This window comes from Colletotrichum lupini, chromosome 9 (assembly GCF_023278565.1).
Source record: "Colletotrichum lupini chromosome 9, complete sequence".
NCBI lineage: Eukaryota > Fungi > Ascomycota > Sordariomycetes > Glomerellales > Glomerellaceae > Colletotrichum > Colletotrichum lupini.
In genome coordinates, this window is record NC_064682.1 from 541,233 (window position 1) to 564,302 (window position 23,070).

At 47.8% G+C, this 23,070-nt stretch overlaps 9 protein-coding genes across 9 annotated transcripts; 5 read left to right on the top strand and 4 right to left on the bottom strand.

Moving 5' to 3' along the window:
• Positions 1–313: 313 nt before the first annotated feature.
• On the top strand, positions 314–653 carry CLUP02_16077 (uncharacterized protein; the record flags this gene model as incomplete). Its single annotated transcript, XM_049295001.1, has 2 exons — positions 314–561; positions 632–653. The coding sequence occupies 2 exons, from the start codon at positions 314–316 to the stop codon at positions 651–653; spliced, it is 270 nt and encodes an 89-aa protein (XP_049152148.1).
• A 451-nt stretch (positions 654–1,104) lies between these two features.
• CLUP02_16078 (uncharacterized protein) lies at positions 1,105–5,196 on the top strand (the record flags this gene model as incomplete). The annotated part of the gene is made up of 20 exons (XM_049295002.1): positions 1,105–1,202; positions 1,272–1,362; positions 1,418–1,477; positions 1,530–1,732; positions 1,807–2,031; positions 2,147–2,189; positions 2,263–2,309; positions 2,378–2,503; positions 2,588–2,604; positions 2,690–2,773; positions 2,930–3,260; positions 3,426–3,481; positions 3,633–3,748; positions 3,796–3,954; positions 4,028–4,187; positions 4,299–4,311; positions 4,379–4,496; positions 4,584–4,945; positions 5,015–5,090; positions 5,152–5,196. The coding sequence occupies 20 exons, from the start codon at positions 1,105–1,107 to the stop codon at positions 5,194–5,196; spliced, it is 2,430 nt and encodes an 809-aa protein (XP_049152149.1).
• Positions 5,197–5,220: 24 nt separating this feature from the next.
• On the bottom strand, positions 5,221–5,607 carry CLUP02_16079 (uncharacterized protein; the record flags this gene model as incomplete). Its single annotated transcript, XM_049295003.1, has 3 exons — positions 5,221–5,232; positions 5,285–5,311; positions 5,374–5,607. 3 exons carry the CDS (start codon positions 5,605–5,607, stop codon positions 5,221–5,223), a joined length of 273 nt encoding a protein of 90 aa, XP_049152150.1.
• Positions 5,608–5,770: 163 nt separating this feature from the next.
• CLUP02_16080 (uncharacterized protein) lies at positions 5,771–6,769 on the top strand (the record flags this gene model as incomplete). The annotated part of the gene is made up of 3 exons (XM_049295004.1): positions 5,771–6,039; positions 6,096–6,209; positions 6,277–6,769. The coding sequence occupies 3 exons, from the start codon at positions 5,771–5,773 to the stop codon at positions 6,767–6,769; spliced, it is 876 nt and encodes a 291-aa protein (XP_049152151.1).
• A 154-nt stretch (positions 6,770–6,923) lies between these two features.
• Positions 6,924–9,241, bottom strand: CLUP02_16081 (uncharacterized protein; the record flags this gene model as incomplete). The annotated part of the gene is made up of 11 exons (XM_049295005.1): positions 6,924–7,080; positions 7,130–7,160; positions 7,224–7,432; positions 7,524–7,642; positions 7,700–8,062; positions 8,136–8,304; positions 8,388–8,430; positions 8,523–8,583; positions 8,659–8,835; positions 8,895–8,987; positions 9,101–9,241. 11 exons carry the CDS (start codon positions 9,239–9,241, stop codon positions 6,924–6,926), a joined length of 1,563 nt encoding a protein of 520 aa, XP_049152152.1.
• Positions 9,242–11,237: 1,996 nt separating this feature from the next.
• Positions 11,238–11,607, bottom strand: CLUP02_16082 (uncharacterized protein; the record flags this gene model as incomplete). The annotated part of the gene is made up of 3 exons (XM_049295006.1): positions 11,238–11,301; positions 11,421–11,497; positions 11,566–11,607. 3 exons carry the CDS (start codon positions 11,605–11,607, stop codon positions 11,238–11,240), a joined length of 183 nt encoding a protein of 60 aa, XP_049152153.1.
• A 42-nt stretch (positions 11,608–11,649) lies between these two features.
• On the bottom strand, positions 11,650–12,467 carry CLUP02_16083 (uncharacterized protein; the record flags this gene model as incomplete). The annotated part of the gene is made up of 6 exons (XM_049295007.1): positions 11,650–11,796; positions 11,851–12,028; positions 12,100–12,140; positions 12,180–12,222; positions 12,269–12,359; positions 12,431–12,467. The coding sequence occupies 6 exons, from the start codon at positions 12,465–12,467 to the stop codon at positions 11,650–11,652; spliced, it is 537 nt and encodes a 178-aa protein (XP_049152154.1).
• Positions 12,468–12,975: 508 nt separating this feature from the next.
• CLUP02_16084 (uncharacterized protein) lies at positions 12,976–13,326 on the top strand (the record flags this gene model as incomplete). The annotated part of the gene is made up of 1 exon (XM_049295008.1): positions 12,976–13,326. One exon carries the CDS (start codon positions 12,976–12,978, stop codon positions 13,324–13,326), a length of 351 nt encoding a protein of 116 aa, XP_049152155.1.
• A 3,459-nt stretch (positions 13,327–16,785) lies between these two features.
• On the top strand, positions 16,786–17,922 carry CLUP02_16085 (uncharacterized protein; the record flags this gene model as incomplete). Its single annotated transcript, XM_049295009.1, has 6 exons — positions 16,786–16,924; positions 16,979–17,171; positions 17,227–17,274; positions 17,327–17,341; positions 17,403–17,674; positions 17,735–17,922. 6 exons carry the CDS (start codon positions 16,786–16,788, stop codon positions 17,920–17,922), a joined length of 855 nt encoding a protein of 284 aa, XP_049152156.1.
• Between the last annotated feature and the right edge of the window lie 5,148 nt (positions 17,923–23,070).

Genomic DNA, 23,070 nt, shown 5'->3' on the forward strand with positions numbered 1-23,070 from the left:
GTACGGATACAGAGTAGATGGCTTTGGTGCCCAAAGCTCCTGTAGAACATAAGCACACCGAAAGAAAAAAAACTCACCTCGGTGAGAACGAAGCTCATCTCTACTCCATACCTCTCTGTGCCTCCTTGCACGCCAACGGGTCTTCTTACCCACGTCGACTCTATCCATGGAGAATTTCCGTTTTCTGCTCTCACGGTGTGCTGACACGATATCGAAATCTCAACAGTCAATCCTATAACGCAAAAGAGAGTCGAGGTTTAACGGTTCAAACTTCCAGGTCTTGCAAGCCCCAGCTAAGGATCCAAGACAAGCAATGGGAATCAACAATCCCAATGTCCGTAGGGCATCAGACCCCCCGCCGATCTTTGCTGTGGGCCGAACAAGATCTGCCATTCTAGCGGCCAAGCTCAGATTGCTCGAGAGCGCGTGCGGTGTCTACACCCTCTTCACCTTGAAGCGATCCAATGATGGAGAGGCAGAACTTCAGACGGACGATGCTAAGGATGCTGAGCGAAGAGAAGGCGGCACCAGTGCTGTTCTTAGCAACGGTCCATTCCCTATGTGAGTGGTGCAGCGCAAGCAATGTGGACTTGAGAAACACAATGTGCTCCGGTGCTGTCTCGAGTAACAGTTCTATGGATACGGACGCCTAGAATAGCGTGGGCATCTTAGTGCAACGATCGACTCCACTGCCATGGACAGTAAGCAGGCTGCAGGACGCTATCCCTCGGGAACAATTTCAAATCTGCCTCCCGAACTGCGCTTCTCCTAAGCTCAAGTTGTGGCAGAAGCCAATCAAAAAATGACTGCCTCTGGAGGTATCGGAGAAGCACAACTCTATTGCGGGGGAGAAACAGAACAGGCACGCTGGTTATCCACACAACCATCATTCTCGGCCGTATCGTTCGCGTTACGCTCACTAGGCGCCATAATCACTACATGCCATCAAAGGCTACAGCCGTCTCAAGTCAAGTTACCAAGCCAAGACCACGATTCACCTTTCCAGCTAGCACCTGACTAAGTACTCGAGTGGTTTGTCACCACATCGCTGGGAGCTGGGAGCTGGGAGCTGGGTGGCACAGGTAGCTAGATGTCATGGCCACGATGCCTCGATCGAAGACAGGGCCGCGTGCCCAAGATCAAATTTTCTTCAACGGCGATGACGTTCAAGGGCTGGTGACGACTGTGGCGCGGACTGCAAAGTGAGGGTTGGGCTTCAGGACTGTTGGTTCATGACTGCTGATTTCAGAGCGAGTGCTCTAGTCGTTTAGCGACCATGCCAAGGGCCCAATTCTTTGGGCACTGCTTCCAATATCCTACTTTGAACCTGGTCTTCAACTCACCTACACTTGGATGTCAAATGTCGCGGCATAGCTCAGGCAATGGAAAGAGGGCAGTGTTTCCCTGCGATGTCTAGCTGCCCATCGATCGGTCGCAGGTCCAGATGTGTGCGGACGTCCCATTCACCTCCGGCCTGGTCCGTTCGCATGATGGCTTGGGGTTGCTGAAAACCGGCACGCCCGCATCAGGTTGAAGAGCAACCCGGACGACATCTCGGAAGGTGGGTGCGGGCGCGGAAGAGGGTCCTGTATTTACATCACCATCCTTCCGGAGAAGTTTTCAGGTCCCCAGGTAATCAATCACCTGGCTGCGTGGCGTTTGGACAGCGTTCCCGATACGCCGTGCCGGCGTCGTCATCCTCCTTTGACTGGCTGTCATTCCAGCGAGCAGAGTCATCGACAACAGGAAGGGACAGTCCCGTGGGGCGGTGCTAAAGCTTAATCTCTAACCCGTCGTGCCCGCCAGGATGGTCATGGTTTCTGCTCCATGGTTTTTGCTATGGAGGGTGCGGAAGAGAGGCAATAACAGAGCACTGCTAAAGGGTGTTGGCAGTTCGACGAGGACTATCGAGCCTTTCCCTGCCGGTTTGGTTGCCATTGTCGAACTGATAAACACCATCCACTTGGACGAACACGGTAGCCCTGCGATTTCGATGTCTTGGGCCCCTGGTTTACAGTATCTGTCCGTCTTGTAAGAGGTTCGCCGATTATCCAATCGCCCACCAAAGCTGCCAGGCAGTCCCAATCAACTTGCTTCGTCGGCGCCTCTGTACATACATCACTAAGTACACAACATGTCAGTCTAGGCCGCCACGACAAGCCACGCGACATCTAGCTAAAGCCCTGCGAGTAAAGGGAAATTGCCGCGGGCAATACCTAGCTGAGACAAGAGGTAATCCGAACCGACTCATTACACTCTCAGCCCACCGAGGCATCGTTGTACCTAAGCCAGGTCCAGTCTCACTCTGTGTCCCATCTGATAGCCGAATTACCTATATCTCCATGAATAGGACTCCCGCAACGTCGTACTGTTGCAGCGGAGAACGCGAAAACGTAGGCATGCACGATCATCTCAATTCCACAAGTCCAGGCAGCTTATCGGAATCCCAAACAATGCCGGTTGGTAGTCAGCCCGATGAAATACAAGACATGCGCGCCCTGCGGTGACCGGGCGCTACGGTCTCATCCTGGGACCGAAGACCTGCAAGCAGCCGCGAGTACCTACGGATACAGGGCTGAACAGACAGCGACCAGATATCGCCGGGTATGGATGTGGCGTTGCCCTTTCCGGCGACATGCATACACATGCTGACACGAGACAATGCGACGGCAGCACATTGTGGACTAAGCCGGCCGGCAAGGCTCGACTTTGAAGTATGTAGAGTACCACGAGTACCATCAAAGTGGCGTGCTGAGAAGGATGAAGGCGCACCGTTGCTTGTATCCATGTCTCAGACGCCTTAACACTAACGGTCTAGGTATTCCTTTCTTTCTCTTTGTATGCCCCATTCCCTGATGCATTCTACGCCGCTGCTCAGCAGAGCTACTGGCACCACATGTACAGCAGGCCGACTTGTCATGACATCTAGTTGGTCTACGCAGTCTGCAAGACGGCCGGCGAGCAAGGGGCGGGGCCATGCCCGCTGTGTCGGTAACTTCAACTTCCTTCACGAACCACCTCCCCTCCATTATGACCTCTTCTGCTGCCTACGGCGGTCATATGACTCAAAGGCGTACAATTGATAGTTGCCAGGATTATAAGCTGTCATCTTCGAAGCATCCTTTGTTTACTGGGATAATATCAGGCAAACAGCTGGCGGTGAAGAATTGCAGCCTTGGCCGCGAAAACACCAACGTCCCAACATGGCCTGCAAGGCCGAGGCAACCTGCATTCGCAATTGCTACGACTCAGGTTGCGCCGTGAAGACTAACCCATGCGCGTCGTCACGATTTTGAAGCCCAAGGTCTCGCAACTCTAAGGCACGGCATAAATGCTCCCATTGTCAATACGCCAATATCTCTTGCGGCGCATGCAGACGCCCGTCGATTCCCCCTCCCCTCTCATCTGACTCACACTTGATCCAGTTGCAAGATCATAACCCCAGCCACCATTCGCTCACTTGGCCATATTATGCGAGGAAGTCAGACATAACAGCACGAGAATCGCGAGGGAATCTTCGCATTGCTTAGGCCTACCTACGTACCTACCTACCCGTCTCCCTTGGGATGCGGCCGCTAAGGCCTGACAGCATATCTCCCCGCTCCGTACCCCTCTCAGCTGTCACTCAGCAGGAACTGTGCCGTTCAGGTGCAGCATCGATTACGGTACAATAGACGTGTCCACAAGATCCTTTATTCGTCTTGGTGCGTATTTGGACCAACGAAAAGATGAGGAACTCAGTCCTTCCGTGGACTAGCATTGAGGGGAAACGTTTTGAGTGGCCAGAATCCGCAGCCAACGTATAGGCGGTTCGACAACATCGACTGCAGCTCCCTCCGGAACTCGATGGAATGGCCCACGGCGTTTATCGGTTTTCGAATCTGTCAGATGGCACATGGCTTGCTCCGTGACGGCCAGCTGCGAACTCCTACTCTGCACTTCATGCGCATCAGAGTCAGATCCTTGTAGTATAGTAGCAAAATCTGCAGCTTATCTTAGGGTCCTAATTCCACCGGCATCATTGAAGCCATTATTCAATGCTACAAGCTACGATAGAGGCGCCTCACTCATATCAGCCTTGCGTCTACTAAGATCTGCACGGTTGGTTCGCTCTCTCCAACGGCCCTCGGACATTGACGTCCTCCCCACGCAACCTGCCACACAAGCGATCCGGCTTGCTACGCCTCGTGCTGAAAGGCTCTTTCGTCGCTGTAGCGAAGCTTACATCGGATAGGGGCTATAGCAGGGAATATCAACTGTTGACCGGGCATATTTCGTACACACCTTGTGACCTAAAGGCGAATACACGCTGTGATGAGAGACAGGCATCGAGGAAGCGGTGTGTCGGCCGTATGGTTGTCCGGTAGATTCACAACAGAGCCTCCGGAACACGAGACGATGCCAAGGTCCGTACGGAGGTGAAGCTAATCTTGTGGCCGGTCAGGCTTCCGAATCAGTCGGTCGTCCGCCGGGCGAAGCGGGGCCCGTACCGAGGTGTCGGTTTTAGCGGGCACGGGGGCAGGCGTTCGGAACTTCAAACTGGCACGCGGAGTGATACCACTTGGTCCTGACAGGGCTGATAGCTTGGTCGATTTGACTCTTTCCGAGTTGTTACTCTTTACTTGAAGCTGATCTGCTGCCTTTCGGACCCATCCTATCAGCATCGCCACCCCCGTTGTCTCGATCAGTCATTTCCTCAGCAACAGACGACTATTTGGGAATGCTGCGTCACTTACTCACTCAACATCCGACATCAAGCCCACCTTGACAGTCGCAAGAGCCTACATAACAAGTACGGAGTACGGGTTGAGGATTTCGCAGCATCAGTGGCCTTGGGTACAACGGCACGAACTCCCGGTGAATGGGACCTGGTTTGGATATGGGCCCCCACTTCACTACCAAAGAGGATAACTTTCCAAAGTCCAAAGAGTTTCGTCATTCTCGTGTCTTGAGGATAGGCATCAGCACGTCTTTACCAGCATTTCCAATAGTTCCGGGGCTCTGCTGCATCTAGATCCGCGGCTGAAGCCTGGCCACTGCGTGTAACCCGCATGGCGTTGTGCGAAGTCGAGGGTCGTTACACTCAAATTGTCAGCATTGTGAAGAAAAATTAAAAATCGGCATGGCTTCTTCATCGGGACACGGAGCGAGGACGGAGGGAGTGCCCCATTCGGCAAGCGCATGGAAGCGGTCTAGAAGGATTTCGGAAGTTTGCGTGGCCTACCCGCCTGGCTGCCTGTCATCAGCTCATGTCGGTGATCCCTTCCAGTCAGCATTTAGTTACCGGCTTTTTCAGCTCTCGACGCTTAACCTGCGTGGAGTTGAACAAGATCGCTTCCAAGTTGCGCGAGACGTCGTGCCACCATCACGTACCACAAAGTGGGTATACGAGTACAGAGGCCCAAGAATGACTAGCCGTATATGAAGTCTACGACGTTGCATGACAAGGTCGCGCAGTTTGACTCGCTGTCGAGAAGCCTTATTGGGCACGACAGGCGCGTCGACGGTGGTCCTCAGTAGGAGACTTTTGGTTGGATCGACGGCGATGATCTGCCGTCCTGGCCCCAAAGCCCAAAGGGCGCCGCGGTAGCACCGGGCGAGGGGCATGACTAGGACAAAAACCGAACAGGGCCATGCCTCGGGTTCTGAAGTGTGTAATTGCGCCGAACAGGCGGTGGTGGTGGCGTCTTGGAAACCTAGATTTCATCTTGGCTGCGGCTGCCTCTACTTACACCACCTATACTATTTTTTTTTCAGCCGCCTAGGGATGATGGAGATGGGCCAGTTGGGCTGGCTAGACACTAGTGCCCCCATCGGCCACACTATGGGTGTCTCCGGTCAACCGAGATCATCAGAGTGTCATTCTTCTGGCCAAGGTGGTTCACATCAAGCGACGATCGAGAGGCACGGCGGCATGGAAGCATGGCAGAGGGGAGCCAGTCGTCAAGGAGTATCGGTCTTTGTCCCATGCCAACCGAACCCACCCCTGAGATCTCCAGTTCAAACGAGCTGCGCCCAGCGATCAGCCATGCCGGAGCAGTAACACCCGGGATGGAACCTCCCATCGGCGCGAGTGCAACAACGCAGGCAAGCAGAGATCAACTTGCGACGCGCATGTTTCCTGGACCTGTCCGGACACTTGTTGTGAACGGCCGGGAAGTTGTCGTACTGCTTCATTGTCCATTCGTCGCTTTCCCGGCTGGCGTTCGGTGCTTACGCGGTCCACGGAGGTAACGGTAGAGTGGCGGCGGGGACACACACGGAGCATTGACAAAGTTGCAAAAGCAGCAGCCCCCTGGGCCCCTTTCGAAGGGGCAGGCAGGTCTATGGGATACATACCAAGCTGCCCATGATGAAGCAAGTTTCTGTCAACAGCAAGATTTCAGTAGTCATCCTCATCCAACAAGGACAATTCCTGACTGAGGAGAGTTTAGCCTTATGGTCCCCCTTGCAGGCACCACGCTCACGGCATTGGGTTCGCAATGGCGTCGCACCAGGTGGGCAACGGCTCGTCGATGGCCGCCCAGACGGACAAGCGCTGCCCATCCGCCCCTGGGCCTCCGTGTGCGTTCCATGGGTTACGCGTGCTCCTCGCCGGGCCACAGCCAATAGCCGGCGGTGCCCCGGCCGGAGGTATTGCTCTCTTGGAGTCCCGTCACCGGCGTCTCGACTGCCGGAAGCCCTAACCATCATCTCCTTCGTCTATCCTTGCAGCCCCCATCCTTGGACGACGACCTCTCCCACGGATTGCACAGGTATTAGCTGTTAAACTGTTCCCTTCCTGCTGGGTACTACATAAAATCCCGCGACGCCCCCGTTTTAGGGAGATTGGCATCATGGCCCTGTCCCCCCGGTGGCCCCCTCTCTGTCCCCGACCGGCCGGCCCTGTTTGTGGATACCTCTACTCTGAATTCGACATTGGATCACCGGCACGAGTGTGGCAGTGCAAGAAGCAATGTCCAGGAGGTTGCGAGCGTTCTCGACGAGTCATATTCAGCCTTTGGTAGAACCTCCAACCTGGCATTGCGAGGGCTCCCTTTATGATGTATCGCTATTTGATAAACCTTTTCTTGTTTTTGCCTTTCTGACAGGCACACACACGCTTTCTTTCTCCTTTCTGGACCACTACCCGGTCGAGGGAAAGCTTTGAATGCGCTTAGCTACGGCGGGGTTTCATGTGCTTATTTTTGAGTTCAATCTCGGCAGAACCTCCCATCTGGTACCTGGGACCTCATTCCTTGACAGCTTTAGAACGGCGATAATGAAGCTGCAAAATGAGGGGTTGAGAGGCCGCGATAGCAACTCATTTCCCTGTCCCGAATCTATAACCCAATTCGGCAAGGCGACGATGTCACTGACCTGAAGCGATTGATCGCTCGCAGGCTGGTCAAGAGCCAGGGGGGACGGTCGGCGACTAACCACGACTCCTGGCCTGGGTTTACACACCATGGTATAGACCTGGTCCCTCTCTCTCACAGCTTGCGCTAAATCGCGAAGTTGAGAAAAAACTCCCCTTTTCCCACCCCCTCCTCCTCCCCTTTGACGCCCCCCTTTCTTCTCTGCCCGGCTCTTCCCAGCCAGTCCCTGACATGCCGAGGTCGAGGACGGGGATGCCCTCTTGTTTGGGAAAGGCTTCAACCTTCTGGCAGCGTCAACAACCACGACGCGCTGATCAATGATCCCGCACTTTCCGCCCTACCGGCCACAGGCACGCCGCACAGCTAGGTAACTCCTCTGCCTGGGACACAACGCCAAGGGTCCGTCTGCCGCTAGGGCAGTGCGCTAACCCTCCAGTTGGGAACATGTCACACGTTTCGCCTGTAGGGCCGCGCAGGGCGGAAGGCCTACGCTTTTTGGCAAAGCACAAACCTTCAGGTTTCCCAAGCGTCCAAGGTCCCCACATGACGAGGAGAGGCAGCAGCAGCGGCAGCAGGTCAAGGTTCGGCTGAACGGGGGGACGGACACGGGGACCAGTGCCCAGTGTCCACCACCCGTTCTCGGTTTTTGTGTGCTGTTGCTTACTTAACCTGTATCGGTTGTACGAGGTTTTGCTAGACGTCTTCTGGAAGAACACGAGAAGGTCGTATATGCGAACTAGTCTCGGACTCCAAGGGGGGTGGTCACGAGGGGTCGACCACCAGAGCCTGGGGACAAGAAATGCCAAAGACGAGGCAATATCCGTGATTCAGCTGGCTTGAAGGGCCTCGCCCCCAGGAGCAAGAGACAGGCCCATTCCAAACGGGGTGCTTAGGGCCAAACAATTGCTGCTGACCATTTGGCGACTGGCATCCTGTAAGCATTTCTCTGGCCAGTGCCGGCACAAGAGAAGCAAGGCAGCGTTACGCGCGGGGTTCTTCCCATCATTACATTCTCCGATGCAACATCACAGCTCAACTCTCATGGGGAGTCGGAACACGACCAAATCACGAACTATTCCCCATGTGTAGTGTATCGTCCGCTGTCAAATCTGCTTTTTTTCCACACTGTTACACTACTCCATCGTCAGGGCATGTCAGCGAAACCTGCGCCCGGAGACCTGAACCCTGCGGAAGTGTGTATATCAGATTCTGACCAAGGCTGATTCTGCCCGATGCCATAACACGCATAGGGGTGGGTGTAAGTATGGTTCAGTCCGGTCTAGAGAGTAAAGATACGGACACGGATAGAACGCTCTGGGGGCGACCGGGGAGGGGGCCGAGAGGTAATCAATCGGCGAAAATCTCGACTTGATCCTTGGAGTACGGACACGGGTGACGGGATCGGATAGGATAGGGAGAGGGAGAGGGCTGCCGCCGCCGCGCCATTTCTTTTCTTTCCCTCGCCTTCACCTTGGACCTGGGCTCTGTCCGTGGTGCCTGTCCCGGCCGGGTGCGTACGCAGCAGTCCGGAGGTACGGCTTGCTGCTCCATCAAAAACCCCGTTCCCACGTCGGGGATACATACGGATGGATCAACCAAGGGGTCTTGCACTCTTTTGGAGTTTGCGCCCTGTGGATGTTGCAGTTTGGGGGCCAAGTTCAACGAGGTTACGGGCAGGGCAGGGCAGGGCAGGCTGGCAGGGTAAGGCAAGGCAAGGCAGGGCCGCAGGGTTCGTCCGGGACATGGGCAAGGGGAGACGGACTGAAGGACTGAAGTTCTGCACTTTCTGCAGGCCTGAGGGACGCAGGAGAGACGGTGATTAAGTCCCTACGGAGGGGGAAGAGAACCCGGTCAGACGTACGAATACACGCTTCCCATACCATGCCATGCCATGCGATGGTCCATGGTAATGGGCAACGACGATAACGAGTACGAACCGCCCTAGCGTAGCAGGCGAAGGGGTGTCCCGTTGCGCAACGCGGTCCCGGCATACATGTAGTGCGCCTGCAACCTGCGTATCCGTAGGGCGATGATCCCGTATGCTGGTGATGAGGATGAAACGCCTTTTACGGACAAGCTTCCTTTCTCTACCTTGGGGCCCGGGCTTGTTCAGAGGTTCAGAGATACTTACACTACATACACTTCACGCAGCGATCAGCGGTGCGACAAGCTTACTGTGCAGTGTTAGACTGCTGGTAACACGGAGGATACCGTCAGATTCTCAAGCCTCTTTTTTTTTTTTCAAAGATTTGAGAAGCAAGCATGCTCGGCCCTTTTTCAGGATGAATGGAGCATTGGAGCCATAAGTCTCCACATTCTTCAGCATCCGTCTCTTTTTTGACGATTAGTACGGTTCTCCGCGAATTTGCATCTCCGGAGCCACGGGAGCCACGGCCCACGGGGATATACGGGGTTCAAAAAAGGGTAATCACCGTTTGGCTGACCGCTGACCCTTGGTGCAAGATGTGTAATAAGGACTTTGCGAAATGGACAAACTACCCAAATGGGCTCAAGTTCTTGATCCTGAGTGTTACGTCACAAGGGCCTAACAAGTACTGTGCATTGCAGGTCCTGTTACTGCTGACTGTTCTTTAGGCTCTGGCATGCATTCTCTGGCATGCATTCTCTCAAGGGGGATGTTCCTTGCGGAAGATGCCGCCCGCGACGGCGTGTAATATGGCAAAAAAGAAGCGCGAGTAGTGGCATTGCTTACGACAAAAAACTCTCTCACACCGCACTTTTGGCAAGTCAGGCAAAGAATCGCCGAGGTTCAATGAGGCAGGCCGCAAAGTAAGAAGGACGCTAAGACGGTATCTAGATTCTACACTATGAAGTACACTAGAACCACACAGCCCTGCCCGCCGGACCCTGGGTGGAAAGATTCAGATCGGACATGGTGTGGTACTTACTATCCGTCTCATCAACCATTCGCACGGCACACGTTTTTCTGAAGCTTTTACACTAAGACCAAAACCACGATGACCGCGACGACACGGACCAGAAAGTGTTTTCCCGGCGATGGCCCCCACGGCTTGCGACGATTTGGTGAGTTTTGTTGATTGATCGAGGTCGATCTTTGTTCGTCTCGAGTCTAGTATACTGTTTCCCCTGGCTCGGTTTTGATAACGGCCACATCGCACGATGGGAGGTGGCTTTCTAGATCTCCGATTTTGTTTTTACCTTACTGATAAGTTTTGGTCATTGAATGTTATCGACTGGTTAGGCTCTATCGTGAAAGGCTTATAGGAGCGGATAAGTAGTGTTTAATGAGCTGGCGATCTACTCCGGTGACGATGGCTTCGCATCTAAGACTGAATAGAGGCATTTTCCTGTCAGATCGTTCTGTCTTTAGATGATACGGAATTCGCTCTTCTTGAGAGGCATCGAATCTTTCTGCTTGGGGCTCGTTACGTTGGGCGGGCAAGTTCTCGATGCATGTCGTTTTCGCCGGTGCAAAGCATCCGACTTAGCAACGGGACAGTTCATTATCGACATTCTTCGTTGTTCTTTGATCATCCCTTTCAAGTCATCTACGACTAGGTTCAGGCATGGCCTCATCGAATTTACTTGTTGGGCCATCTGTCCTTTGGCTTTTGCTCTCGTCAGCTCCGCTCAGTCCATGTCAGGTGGTCGTCCGCCGTCAGTCAAAAGACATGCATTGAACCATTTTCAATACTATTGAAGAAGTCCGGACATGACCTTGAGGATACTACTGGGGCTGCATTATGCCGAAGCCTGTCATTCACGGGTCCTGCATGGGCTTGGCCTCTCTTGAGTTCCTGCTCAACTGGGTATCCGTAAATTGGCCCTGGTCCGGAGCAAATTCCGTCTAATGGAGACGATTTGATTTGACAATGGGACTTCTGTCCTCTCTCCAGTCTACGCTGTCTTCCATCCCCTCTCTTCCCCCTTTGCAATCTTTTCTTCTTCTCGTCCCCATTTCCTATGTGAGGTTGTGGATCAAGAGTATGTGTCGTCATTACGATCGGCTCGGGACTTGAATGTAAATCTCTGCCTAAAGAAGGAGATATACCACCGGGGGGGTTCCTTTGCTGCGCCTACTCTGTCTGCATTTGGGCCATATTCCCCAGGGGCAGATTGGCAGAAGAGGAGCCGTATCTGGCGATGTTCCAATATTTCTGTTCGGCATTAACCGAACATTCAGGGAAGGTGGTAGAGAAAAGACCCAGGTAATCCGTACGGATACTCTCAGGGCAGGGAAAAAGTATAGCTGGTGGTCAAGGAGCATCCAACCCGCCTGGGGTAGGGGGGAGGGTCGAGTGGGTCGTTATCAAGCGCTGTTCGTGTGCCTGTCAGAGTGGAAGGGGGGCGGGTAGATTTGGGTTAATGAGTAAGGCGAGTGCATCTTTTCTGGGTCGGGTTGCGAAAAGGCAGTGCCGTGGAGTTGCAGCCTTGCTGGATACTTGCGGTTGCTCCGCTGCCATTTGGGGGGTGTTTATTGCTATTCGGGGACACTACTTACTTTTGTTACTTTTGCTCTGCTCCATTGACCAGGAGCCTCCAAACGACAATGCTTTGTCAACGGTTCGTAAGATGGCTCCGGAGGGGGTGTAATCGTCCCAACTTTTACAGAGAATTGACTCTCACAACTCTCTGTCATATTCTGTCCGGCTTTTCCATCTCTCTCTGTGTGACTTTGTAGCCTGTCTCTATTGATCATTCATGGCACGGACGGAAGTTCCGAAAGGGAAAAGAGGAATGAAGGTTCCACTGCGGGAACCTTTCCATCTCCTGCCATGAGGTCGTGCAACCGTGGTTCGTCTATGGGCATGAGAGAGAGAGAGAGCGATTGATTCGTACAACCTCGTGTTCGTCTTGCGTAACAGTCGACTTTGTCATGTATCTGTAAACTGCTTTGCATCCGTATGTTACTGATACTTGTCACTCACATCACGTTCCACTCTTTCTTGGTGCGCGCGGGTGGGGTGGTTCGGTATTTCTTCATAGAAAGTAAGCATTTACCGATAGGGATCGATGACGCTCGCCATTTGAGTCAGATATCGCGGGTCCGTAATAACTAGGCTGCGTATCACTCATTATCTCAATGGTACGTGTAAACCTGTCAAACCTGCCACTGCAATCCTGCATCTTGCAGGGAGGCATCCAAGGGAACGGGGAAGGGGTACTTTTCCCGCTAACTTGATGCCATGAGGAATCAAGAAAACTAGCCAGATGCTGGGAAAATGGGGATCTTCTAACGACGGGACCAGGAACGGAGGTTCGTCTCGGATGTAGTGTAGTGTGAAGCAGTAGTGCCGTTTGCTAGTGCCGTTCAAAGGGTGACAATTTGCGATTTTCGCGATTTATTCATCGGGATGGCCCCCTTCTCGGCCTGGTTCATCCTAGACAAATCGCCGCACATCAATCTCACCAAGCTAAACTTTCCTACTGCCGCTACTACCTTCCCACGCGTGACTAACACTAGCCCCGATTGCTATGTAAACTATCTCGTCGATATCAAAGCAGCGTGCGTACGCAATCGCCTACTGGGTCCTCCATACTCCGTAAGTTAGGGGTTCGTTCCCATGGTTGACGTTGGAGGTGAAAATGAAAATGTCTTGGCAATCTCTCCTTCGCCCTGGTGCTGGGGTCAATAATGTTTTGGTCCGACACTGCGGCGAAAGAAGAGGATGCGCCCCCCTTTCCTCTTGGCACTATTCACTCCCCCGGAACCACCCCAGCGCATTACAACCGCGGCTTAAGTTTCGAGCGCGTAGGCGATGGGACGGACGGCTCGAACTTTGTTCCCCATGTCCCATCTTTACCCTGCGCCCTAAGGCTCTTCATCATGAAGATGGGCGCAAAAAGTGAACCCCCTTCCCCCTTGAGCCAAAGAATCCTTACCGTCCTCGCCGCCTTGCCCTACCATGCGGTCCATGCCACCGCACCCCCTTCAACCCTTGAGCGTCCTGTATTCCTTCCTGCTCGCCTGGTGCCCTGGCCCTGATTCTGCCCTGCTGCCCAGTCTACTCTACGTAAATAATCTCCGATGGGGCGATGGGGCCCGTACTAGCACCTGGGACATCGCAACTGGGCTGTGAAGGGGGGAGGGTGTGCGGAAGGGCGGTGGTCTTTGGGTCGTTTTGATGCGTTCACATGGTGGGCGTGTGTTCTTGCGCTATGGGACTACACCGGGTCCACATCTTCACTCACCCCGTTCTGAACGGGGAAGGGGGGGGGGGGGGGGGGGGGGGGTGGGGGGGGTGGGGGGGGGGGTGGGGGGGGGGGGGGTTTGGTGCCGCGGGTGCCGCTCGGGGGGCCGTGCCCCCCCCGTGGGGGGGGGGGGGGGGGGGGGGGGGGGGGGTCCGGTGGTTGGGCGGAGGGAGGCACGTTTATTGTCAGATGCGGACGGGTTTGTTGTTTGGTTATGGATGTTATGGCCGTAGCGGACGTCGTCATCATGCAAAACTTTTGATGTGGGTTTGGAACAGGAGAGGGATAGAGACTTGATGTTGGAGATTGGTGGCGCCGGGCATTCCAGCCCTAACGGGTGATGTGGGAGAGACCAAGGCCGTAGGGTCCGGATCCGATTATAGTCGCTCTAGACCCATCATATGAGCGTTTAGTGTTGATTCTAGGCTCTTGTTTTTGCGGGGTGAAGGGTGAGAGGCATTTGGTCTAGAAGGTTGGGATGCGTTGGTGGAACTCCGGCACTTTTTTTTTTTTGGTTCATTTGATATTGGGACTTTGGAATTGTCTGGCAGCCTGACAGTCTGAACTAGCGCTTGAGAGGGAGCTTATTCTACGCCGTCTCTCATTTGGCTTGGCTTAGGCTGAGACCATTGGCGATGTGATTGGGCTTACTCTATGGTCGGACCACGCAAGAGACGGGATGCGAGGAAGATGCGGAATTCCGAGGTGTTTCGGGGGTTGCTGACTGTGAAGAGCCCCGTGTGGACAGCAAGGCTGGCCAGTGGACGGTGGACCAGAGACGAAAATGAGGGTTCGTAAATGGGACTTGGCGATAGCCAGTAGACGTGTGGGAGAAGCTCTTTCGAATCGATCTGACCATGATTTTAGTCAAGTTGCTTAGGGTTGCATCCCCAAGACCTGATGTAAGCGTCGCAGAATGCTGACGATGATGACGGTTCCTGAAAGTCAGAGGGACGGCGTCACATTTCCTTGATCCGCCATCTCTGTCGAGGGTGGTGCTCAGTCAGCCCCCCTCTTCCCGAATGTTGCGTGACGCGGTCCGGTGGGCTGTGTAGTTGGTGATGAACATCGGGGATCTCGACTTCACGTGGTTGATCGTGCTTTCCTGCGGCACAGGGCTGGCTACATGCGTCGGAGACTAGTGTTCGATGGGCTGTCGGTAGGTGGGATGGGAGGGTAGGGTGAGTTCGATGCGGCGGGATGCTATCAGGCGTGTCTCTTTTGTGGGTGTGAAGGTTTGTTGGCTCAGCTGTCAAATGTTGAGATGAGCCGTATGTTGTCCAATCCGGAGACGCGCATCTGGGCTGGCATCATGTCAGATTCTGGTGCCCGAAAGATGTTTCCGCATCTTCATCCTCCTCCGCGCTGATCCCTGGTGATCTCCATGTTGCTGACGAAGTGCCCTAGAATGCTTCTTCGGTATGTCGTATAGCGTTGGATGGCTTGCGGAAGTCCTCACGCTACGTCGAGCCTCGTGGTCGACTCGTCTTCGCAAGGATCGGTCTCGGGGGCGTTGTTGTCGGAGGCACACTTTGCCGGCCAGACGCTGGGTTATCGAGCTGTAGATGCCTTCTACTAGCCTGATCTGACATACTGTCAACAATGGCGGAGCTGGCTATGAATGCTGCAGCAGACTATTCGAATCCTTGACGTCCTCTGACTGGCCACGGTCTTAGCATGAGCTCCGTCTCTAAAGTCCGCTGACCAAAGTCGAAAGAGTGATGGTCTCGTCCCGGGTATCCGACAAGATAGATACATGGGCGACGATGGCGTCGTGGTCATCAAAGGCGAGCCTCCCCCGTGTCTACTCTACCGGGACGGAAGGGGGGCGGAGTAGTCCGTTGTTATTGTCGTCGCGAGGAGACGGCAGAACTCCGCATCGAGGCGCACTCGGGGGCCGTTGGCCGAGATAGTCGCCGAAACCGACGCCGAAACCGAGCCCGAAGTTTGGGAAAGATTCAGAACTGTCCGCCGCCCCTCCTAACTCAGCCTTGCTTCGAACCGCATGAAGTCGGCGGGCCTCGAATGCGGTACCCGTGAGATACACGCCGGCGAATCAGTGCTCATGGAAGGGACTAGGCTTAGCCTTCTTGGTGCCACTCGTGGGAGGCGGAGGGCGTTGAATGGTTCAGACACGGGGTTGAGGTCTTGTCGAGGACGTCAGAGGTTGAGGACGGAATGCTTGCCGGATCCAGGTTCATGAGGATCGCGCGATACTTTAGGGCTGCAGATTGATTGAAGTACTGGAAGCTGGGGGCGATGTGATGCTTTAGCTAAGAAGCTTAGCCTCTTCGTTGTTTTGAATGACATATGAAGTCCAGTGGAAACCTCTTAGTGAAGGGGAGTTACCGGACTTTGGCGGTATGTCGATACTTCCGGAGAATAACATTAAAGGTGGACGGGGGTCTTGTCGATCCACGTGAATACGTGGAAGTGGGTTTGAAACTTGGGGGCTATGATTGGCTGTCCCTATACGTACGGCGTATTGATGCTTGGCCTACATAGCCGTGATCTCTAATGTAAGCTTCTTACGGCCATTGGCTTGGCTGTAATGCCGTAGACGGGAACAGATTGTTTCAGACGGGCCTTGACGTGCAACGTGGATGACCGCTCGACTGAGCTCTCTAAATGGGCGGTGTCGTTGTATTTCTGTTGAGAATTCGTAGTTCGTTTCCAAACTCCGCGTATTTGAGCGTCTTTATGTTTGGTGTTGTACGCTGTGGTAGGTCGCCATGACGTATCGTAAAACTGTCTCCGCGTATAGGCTAGCTCGGCAACGCCTGAGCGGCACCGCGTTTCACTGGGAATAGATGCACCTATGCCTGTAGCCACCCACCACCTCCGCAAAGACAACCATGCAAAATGGTCATCATACAATCTCTGATTGGCTCTCAGAATATCCCGTGGAGTTGTAGATGGGGAGTTTGGAGCGATACCGAAATGTTCGGACGGGACGATCTGCGGACATCGATATGTTGGCATGATTCTGAATCAGGGGCGAATGGACGGGAAACGACATAGCCCCGGTGTGAGGAGAGGGCTGGCCGTCATGATGTATGGTCACCTCTGGATAAAACGGAAATGAATATAGGGGGCGAGAGATGTATGTGTAATGAGCTCTCGGCGTTATTGAATATAAATATGAGACCGTGAGAAGGGTTCGTCGGAAGAAAATTGGCAACAGACAGCAATCATCTCATCTTTCATTCGTTTCTTAGCTCCTCAAACTGACACCAATCTTCACCAACTCAAAATGAAGCAGTCTTTCACCTTCATCACCGCTGCTTTTGGCGTGGCCTCAGCCAATCCTCACCTGGCTGCTGCTCACTTGGCCAACCCTCACTTCCGCAGAGCTTCCCCCACTGAGTGGACTCCTGCTGGACCTGATGACTGTGAGTACACTATCCTGATGAACCAAACCTAAGCTTCAAGTGCTAATTATGTAGTCCGTGGCCCATGCCCAATGATGAACACTTTGGCCAACCACGGCTTCATATCCCACGACGGCAAGAACCTGACGAAGGACGTTGTTGTGAAAGGTCTTCAGGACGGCCTCAACTTCGGGACCGATCTTGGAACCCTGATGTTTAACATGGCCCTTATTGCCAATCCAGAACCCAATGCCACATTCTTCACTCTGTAAGAAGCCCCTTTGAAGTCTTGGCGCAACGCACCACTAATTCAACATGTATAGGGACCAACTTAACGTTCACAATGTCCTGGAGCACGATGCTAGCTTGAGGTAAGTTTAAGCTCTGCCCGTCTGAAGCAGAATAATGCCTCGACTCATCCAGGCTTTGGTTCTTCCTGTTCGAGCTAAGGAGTGACGAGTATATCCAGACTTGGACTACACTAACACCTTGCCCACAGTCGCACCGATGCTGCCTTTGGCAACAATCATGTCTTCAACCAATCCATCTTCGACGAGTCGAGAGCCTACTGGACGAAGGATACCCTGGATGCGCAACAGCTTGCCAACAGCAAGTTGGCGCGACAGGTCACCTCAAGAGCTTTCAACCCCAACTACACCTTCACTGCAACCGTGGAGAACTTCAGTCTTGGCGAGGTCGCTGCCCCCATCATTGTCTTTGGCGATATGACCGCCGGAACCGTCAACAAGACACTGGTCGAATACTTCTTCCGTAAGAGACACATCAAACATAGCTCCTTGAGACAACTGTAGACTAATATGTGGTTTGCAGAGAACGAGCGCCTTCCTGCTGAGTTGGGCTGGGTCAAGAAGGAGAACGCTGTTACACAAGAGGACATCCTGAAGGTGGTCGAGATGATTAGAAACGCAACTGTGCTTACCACAGGTGGCGCGGCTGAGGCCCCTCACAGACGTATGATTAGGGACTTGCACACTGGCTTGGGCCTGCTGTCCCAGTGAGGCATTTGATCTTTGCACTGATCAGTACATGTAATTATGTGTGCCTGAGCGCCACTTTCTCTTCACATGTTATTTATCATAAGGGATTTGACATATTAGCATTGCTCTTTCTCAAAGATGTATTCAAAGCAACATAACTAAGCATAGCAAGATTTCCTAAATATGCTGTGGTCCACAGCCGCCTGGTCAATTACGTAAGCTTTTAGACGGAGGTTTTGATCATAGACCATAGCTGGCTCATAGACCTAGTCGCACCGAATCTTATGTGTCATTGAAGTGCGGGCATAACGGCTCTCATTCTAGTTACATACTGCCTAAATTATCACGAGTTATAGCACGCAGCAATGGGCATACGGAGTATAGTAAAAGTGGCTTAATTATTAAAGTAGAAATAGATAAAAAGACAAGGTCTATATATATAATATCTAAGATAGATACGTGATTTAGTACGTAATAGGTACTTTATAAAGTATAATTACTATCCCTATTACGTAATACACCCCTTAATTACTATTACTAGGGAGCTATTATACCTAAGATAGAATCTCTAAATGCCCTTATAAAGGCCTAATTTAGTTAAATATTGTTACGAAGGTAACTTTGTTTACCTTATTATTCGCCTTATTATCAATATTACGTAAGCAAACTATATACCATATTAATCTACGATTTCTATAGATTATTATAGGTATTGATTATGTAAGCAATACTGCTTATATAAGCTTACGTGAGCAATGGAAAGTACTAGAAGGTAACTGAATAATCTGGAATTTACTCGAGGCGGAATTACGTACTACGATTACGCATTTACTTACGTATACGCTTATTAATTATATCATAATTAATAAGCAATAGAATATTCTAGTAGGAGGTTTTTATGCCTATATGTAGGCGTGTATTTGCCTACCTAGACCTTTCGTTAAGCAAGTAACTTCTCATATAGTAATTTAACTATATTACTCTCTTTATTATAAAAACCTCTTTTATATACGCTTACTTCCCCTATATTTATATATTCTTGCTTCTATATGAATATTCAATTTTTATACTCTTTATAAGAATATCCCGTATTACCTCGTTAAAGCTATACGTATTAGAAATATAAATAATAAAAAAATAAGTATAAAGGATATACGTTTTTTAAACTACGTTTATTATAAATATATCTCTTTATTTAAAATAAATAGAATCCTAACTTAGAATATTATATATTTTATTACTTTTAATATATAAATTACTAAGGGCAAGGCTACTTAGCTACTTTATATATATCTAAATTTTTATAGTATTACTTAGCTATTATTTTTCTTTCTCTTTTTAACTTCTTATAGTTATTATAAATACCCCTATTTATTATACGCGCGCACCTATACTATCGAATTATTTATTAATTTTATTTTAAATATAAATATTTAATATATTTAAAAATAATAATAAGTTTTGCGCAATTTTTATAATACTTTTTATATACGTATTATATAGTTTACTAAGAGTTTAAATAGGTAATAATATTAATAAGCCCCTTTAAGTTATTACCCCCCTTTATAACTTCTTATTTACTTATTAAGGCCCGGCTATTAAGCTCTCCCTCTTTAATTAAGAGGATATTAAAGCTATTAATTAAAATACTAAGAACTTTATTAAGTTCGAGGCTCTTTTTAATAATTATAATAAGGGTAATAATAAAATAATCATAATAATAAAAGCTTTAACGAGCTTTTATTTATCCCCCCTTTAAAATTTAAAAATAAAAATAAGACTAGTTTAGATAATAAGCTTTTTAAAAAAGGTATATTATATACTTATTATTTTAAGAGTTTATATTTAATATTATTTTAGGGTTTTAAAAACGCAAAACTAGCTCTTTTTAAAAAGGTAATAAGAAATAAAAAAGAATATTAAGAAGTTAAAATACCCCTTATAATAAATATAGTTCTCTTTACTATTTTAAGCCTACTTAACGTATATTTAGTCCTTAAAAAGCTTAAAAAAGAGGCTCTTAAAAAACAAGAGATTTAGTACTTATTTTATTTTAAAATAACCTTTTAATATACTAACCCTAAGGATAGTAATTATTATTTTATAAAAAGTAGTAGCTAGTATATATATTATTTTAATAGCTATTTAACTAAGGGGTATATTAATATATTAGTCGTTTTATAGTTAATAGCCTAGGCCCTTACCGAGGCTATTATAAATAGCGCTCCCTTTTTTATAAATATATTATCCTTTTTTATTATTAAAAAGCGTACTTCTAACTATAGTTTTAATAAGATATTACTAAGCTTTATAATATTATTTACTAAATAAATAATAATTAAAAAATATATAAGAACTATATCGGCTTTTATATAGAGGACTTTTTTAATACGTACCCCCGGTCCTTTTTTATATTTATTATAGTTATTTATAACTAACCTCTTATTATACTACTTATTTTTATACTCTAAGTCGTTAACTTAATAATTATTCTAGCTCTTATACTCATTATTACCCCTATTACTCCTAGCTTTATAAACTTTAAAATATATAAAACGCGTTTTTTAATATATATACTAACCCTTTTTTTTAATAATACTATACTCTTAGTAATTACGTACTTCGTAAACTAAAAATTTAAATAATAAGTATAAGCCTAGGTCTTATTTTTATATATATATACTTTATAAAATAAGGTTATTTTAAGAGTTTAGGCCTTTAAGCTATAAGAGGTTTTTATTTTATTTATTTTAGGCCTCCGGGCCGTACTCTAAGTTCTATTTATTATTTATTTTTAAGTATTAAATTTTTCTAAGTATAGCCTAAATTAATCATTTTTAATTATTTTAGCTATTTATAATAGCTTTTTATATATTATAAAGGTTAAGAAGTATATAGAAATATTCGAACTTAGTTTATAAAAAGCTTTTAGTAAGTCTATTTACTAATATATCTTTTATTAATATATAAATAACCTCGAAGCTACTTTTAGCGTGCTTTTATTTTAATTATATATTTTATATATCAATATAGTAAAGTCGAGTAACTATTTTTTCTTTTTCCTTTATAATAAGTCGAATCGTTTATTAATTATTATAATTAACTAACTATATTTTTCTTAAGTTAAGGGTAATATCTTTAAAAAGGCGCTTTAGAGCTATAGTCTTTTTTATAGTTTCCTTAAGGTAAAAAAGCTTAGCTTTAGTAATTAATATTATAACTATCGCTTAGCGTACTAATTTTTATTAAATTAGGCTACTAAAAAGGAATATTATATATCCTTAAGATAATTATTATATTACCTCGTTATTTATAAAGCTAGTATCTCTAGCTAAAAGTAATAATTACGTACTTAGTATATTATTATAATAAAGCGTAAAATATCTTATTATATAGAAATATTAAATATAATAGTTAATTATTTTAATATAAGTTACGCTTAGGTTAGTTAAGAACCGTAATAATTATAAATAAATAAAAGTAACGTTTAGTTTAATTATAATAACTATATAAAATTCTAGCACGTATAGCTTTAACGAGGTAATGCGGGATATTCTTATAAAGAATATAAAAAGTGAATATTCATATAGAAGCAAGAATATATGAATATAGGGGAAATAAGCGTATATAAAAGAGGTTTTTGTAGTAAAGAGTAATATAGTTGAATTACTATATGAGAAGTTGCTTGCTTAACGAAAGGTCTAGGTAGGCAAATACACGCCTACATATAGGCATAAAAACCTCCTACTAGAATATTCCATTGCTTATTAATTATGATATAATTAATAAGCATATACGTAAGTGAATGCGTAATCGTAGTACGTAATTCCGCCTCGAGTAAATTCCAGATTATTCAGTTATCTTCCAGTACTTTCCATTGCTCACGTAAGCTTATATAAGCAGTATTGCTTACATAATCAATACCTATAATAATCTACAGAAATCGTAGATTAATATGGTATATAGTTTGCTTACGTAATATTGATAATAAGGCGAATAATAAGGTAAACAAAGTTACCTTCGTAACACTCCCTCTTTTGCCTTATTAGCTATGTTGAAATAGCTAACCAAGTACCCTAGAGTAGATTTCTAGTACCCTAGAATAGTTTTTTGGTACCCTAGAACAATCTTTTGGTACCCTAGAGTATTTTCCTTAAAGTATTCATAAAAATATAAGGAAAATAAATACCTATATTAGGGGTATAATATAGGTTAAATAGGGTTATTAGGATCGTTTAAGCCTATTAGCTTAACGAATTCCTTATGTTTAACCCGAGGTAAGGGTTTTGTTAACCCATCGGCAGGCATTATAGTAGAAGGGAGATATTCTACTTTAATATTCCCTTTTTCTACTTCCTGTCGAGTATAATAATAATATAGGGCAGTATGCTTAGTCCTTTGGTGATATTCAGGATTATAAGCAAGAGATAATGCCCCATTATTATCGGTTTTAATAGTAATAGGTTTAACTTGATAACCTATTTCCGATAATAAATTCTGAAGCCAAATAGCTTCCCGAATAGCTTCCTGAAGTCCATTAAATTCAGCCTCTGTAGTAGAAAGTGCTATAGTAGACTGTTTTTTAGACTTCCAGCTAATCGGACCTCCATTTAGTGTAAATAAGTACCCAGAAGTTGATTTTCTAGTACTTTTACACCCGGCCCAGTTAGAATCAGTATAGCCTACTAATTCTACAGGCCCAATATTACCATTATAGGTAATATTATAGTGAATAGTGCCACTAAGGTATCTATAAATACCTTTTACTACCTTAAGTAGGTAAATAGTGGGCTTATGGAGGTATTGGGAGACGAAAGAGACTGAAAAAGCTAAATCAGCCCTAGTCACAACCATAGCGTACATTAAAGATCCTACTAGGTGCTGGTAGGTCTTTAATAGCTCTTTTGAAGGTAAATAGTCATCTTTTTCGTTCCCTAAATCACTATTTAATATACCCGGATTTATAGGTATATTAGTGATTTTAGCTTCGGAAAAATCATTATTATTAAGAATTTCCTTAATATAATGACTTTGAGAGAGAGAAATAGTCTTATTAGACCGATTTCTAGTAATTTTGACGCCTAGGAAATTCGAGGCTTCGCCTAGGTCTTTAATATCGATATATTTCGATATTTTACCCTTAATTTCCTCTATATATTTAATATTTTT